Below are 1,885 nucleotides of genomic sequence, written 5' to 3' on the forward strand. Positions count from 1 at the left end.
AGCATAGCTAAAATATATATATAACCTTTAATTTTAACTATACTTTTAAATGTTATCAAAATTTCATAATCACCTCAAAATTTCATCTAATAATATATATGTAAGTTTTTCATCTCAAGAACTTGATTTCTTAGAGCATAACTTGCAAATAGAACAATTGTATTTAATTTATTTACAGCAGTACAAACACTCATTAAAATTAAAGTAGCCCATAATGATTTATTATTAGAGCTCAATGACTCATCAATAATATCTCATATATAGCATGTGAGATAATCAGAATAAATATATATATGATGATGAAACAGAAAGCTAAGCATGCATGATTAGTATTATTATTATTATTATTAGATTTTGGAGTTTGTACGAAATGCAGTTGTATCAAAGACTTTGAGGAAAAATCTTGTTGTTGGGATAGAGAGGTGGGTCTCCAAAATGGTGCCAATGGTGGCAATAAGCTTCCTCTTCACTTCTGAATTGATGCCACCCATTGATACTATCTCAGCATATGCAGCTGCTTTCTTGTTTCCCTCAAATGATATTGGCACTGACGACTTCAAAATTACCATCACAAACTGCAATAATGTTAACTTTTTCAATTAATATACTACTTACTTGGGTTCATGATGAGATTTGTGTGTGTGTGTGTGCATGTTTACACGTGGATATGGATTTATTTTATTGTTTCTATTGGATAAGTCAGAAAAAAAAAAACTAATTACTAATTACAAGTGGTGTTGGGGTAGTGGTACTACACAAAGGATGGTGGAAGATAGCTAGCTATTCAAGATGAGACTATTCCTATTCCAACTACTTGAAGTGCAATTTGCAGTGCATGTAGTGTAACAGTATTTTCCACTATCCACCCCTTTTTCACATGTGAGCTATAAGGAATAGGTTTCAGAATGTTCCATTGCATTATTATATATTAACACACAAATTATTACCCGGAGCAAAATTCATTGAACCTTTAATATGATTATCAAATATAATATTTTAGTATTATAATATTTTGTCCTCTCTTCAAGAGATAAGCCATGACTGTTTTACTTTTATACGAAGAAAGAACTCAACATCGTCGCTCCGTACATTAATAATCAATATGATGATGACGACTTAGCTTGAAGTGCATATCTTTATAATTAAGGAAGAGTATAAGGTATCGACATATTATCTATCAACTTATTGTTAATAAAATTAATTATTATATTTTAAATACATTTATAAAAAAATACATCTAAAAAATATATTTATAAAGACATTTTTGTTAAACGTAACTATAAAAAAAATATTTTTGTTAAACATATCCATAAAAACGCTTTTATTAAATACAGTTATAAATAAGAGTTGGCAGAAATTGATAAAAATGCTATTAGCAGGATTGATTAATTAATGAAAAAGTATAGGATATCAATATATTAGCTGTCAACTTATTACCAACAATAATTAATTATTATATTTTAAACACATGTATAAAGAGAATATGTCTATAAAGACATTTTTATTAGATATAGCCATAAAAAAATATTTTTATTAGATACATCCACAAAGACATTTCAATTAAATACTCTTATAAATCAGAATTGACAGAAATGCTGTTGATAACGTAACGAGATTGTTAATTAATTAGCCCTAGTGGTATTTTCTTAATTAATTACTATTTATTGGGACCTGATTTGCATACAAAGGGCAAATTAAACTTTTCTAATCTGCGACTGCGAGGATGGTGCAAAGAATTTTATCTATTATTTGGATCGAGAAAAATGTGATAATGATAATTTGACATATATTTGTAAAAAAATAATTAATAAAAAATATAAACATGTGAATAAGGATTAATGAGGCTTTTATGGTGATTGGTGAATATAAAAGTGTATGAAATATC

The 1,885-nt window shown here is 27.4% G+C and overlaps 1 protein-coding gene across 1 annotated transcript in view; it reads right to left on the bottom strand.

The window, feature by feature from the left end:
- Positions 131-1,885, bottom strand: part of LOC107637979 (macrophage migration inhibitory factor homolog) — a 2,857-nt gene continuing 1,102 nt past the window's right edge. Inside the window, exon 2 of the mRNA XM_016341193.2 lies at positions 131-575. Within this exon, the coding sequence (XP_016196679.1) occupies positions 348-575 (228 nt within the window). The 3' untranslated portion in view covers positions 131-347. The remainder of the gene's footprint in view (positions 576-1,885) is intronic.

Source organism: Arachis ipaensis, chromosome B04 (genome assembly GCF_000816755.2).
Source record: "Arachis ipaensis cultivar K30076 chromosome B04, Araip1.1, whole genome shotgun sequence".
Taxonomy (NCBI): domain Eukaryota; kingdom Viridiplantae; phylum Streptophyta; class Magnoliopsida; order Fabales; family Fabaceae; genus Arachis; species Arachis ipaensis.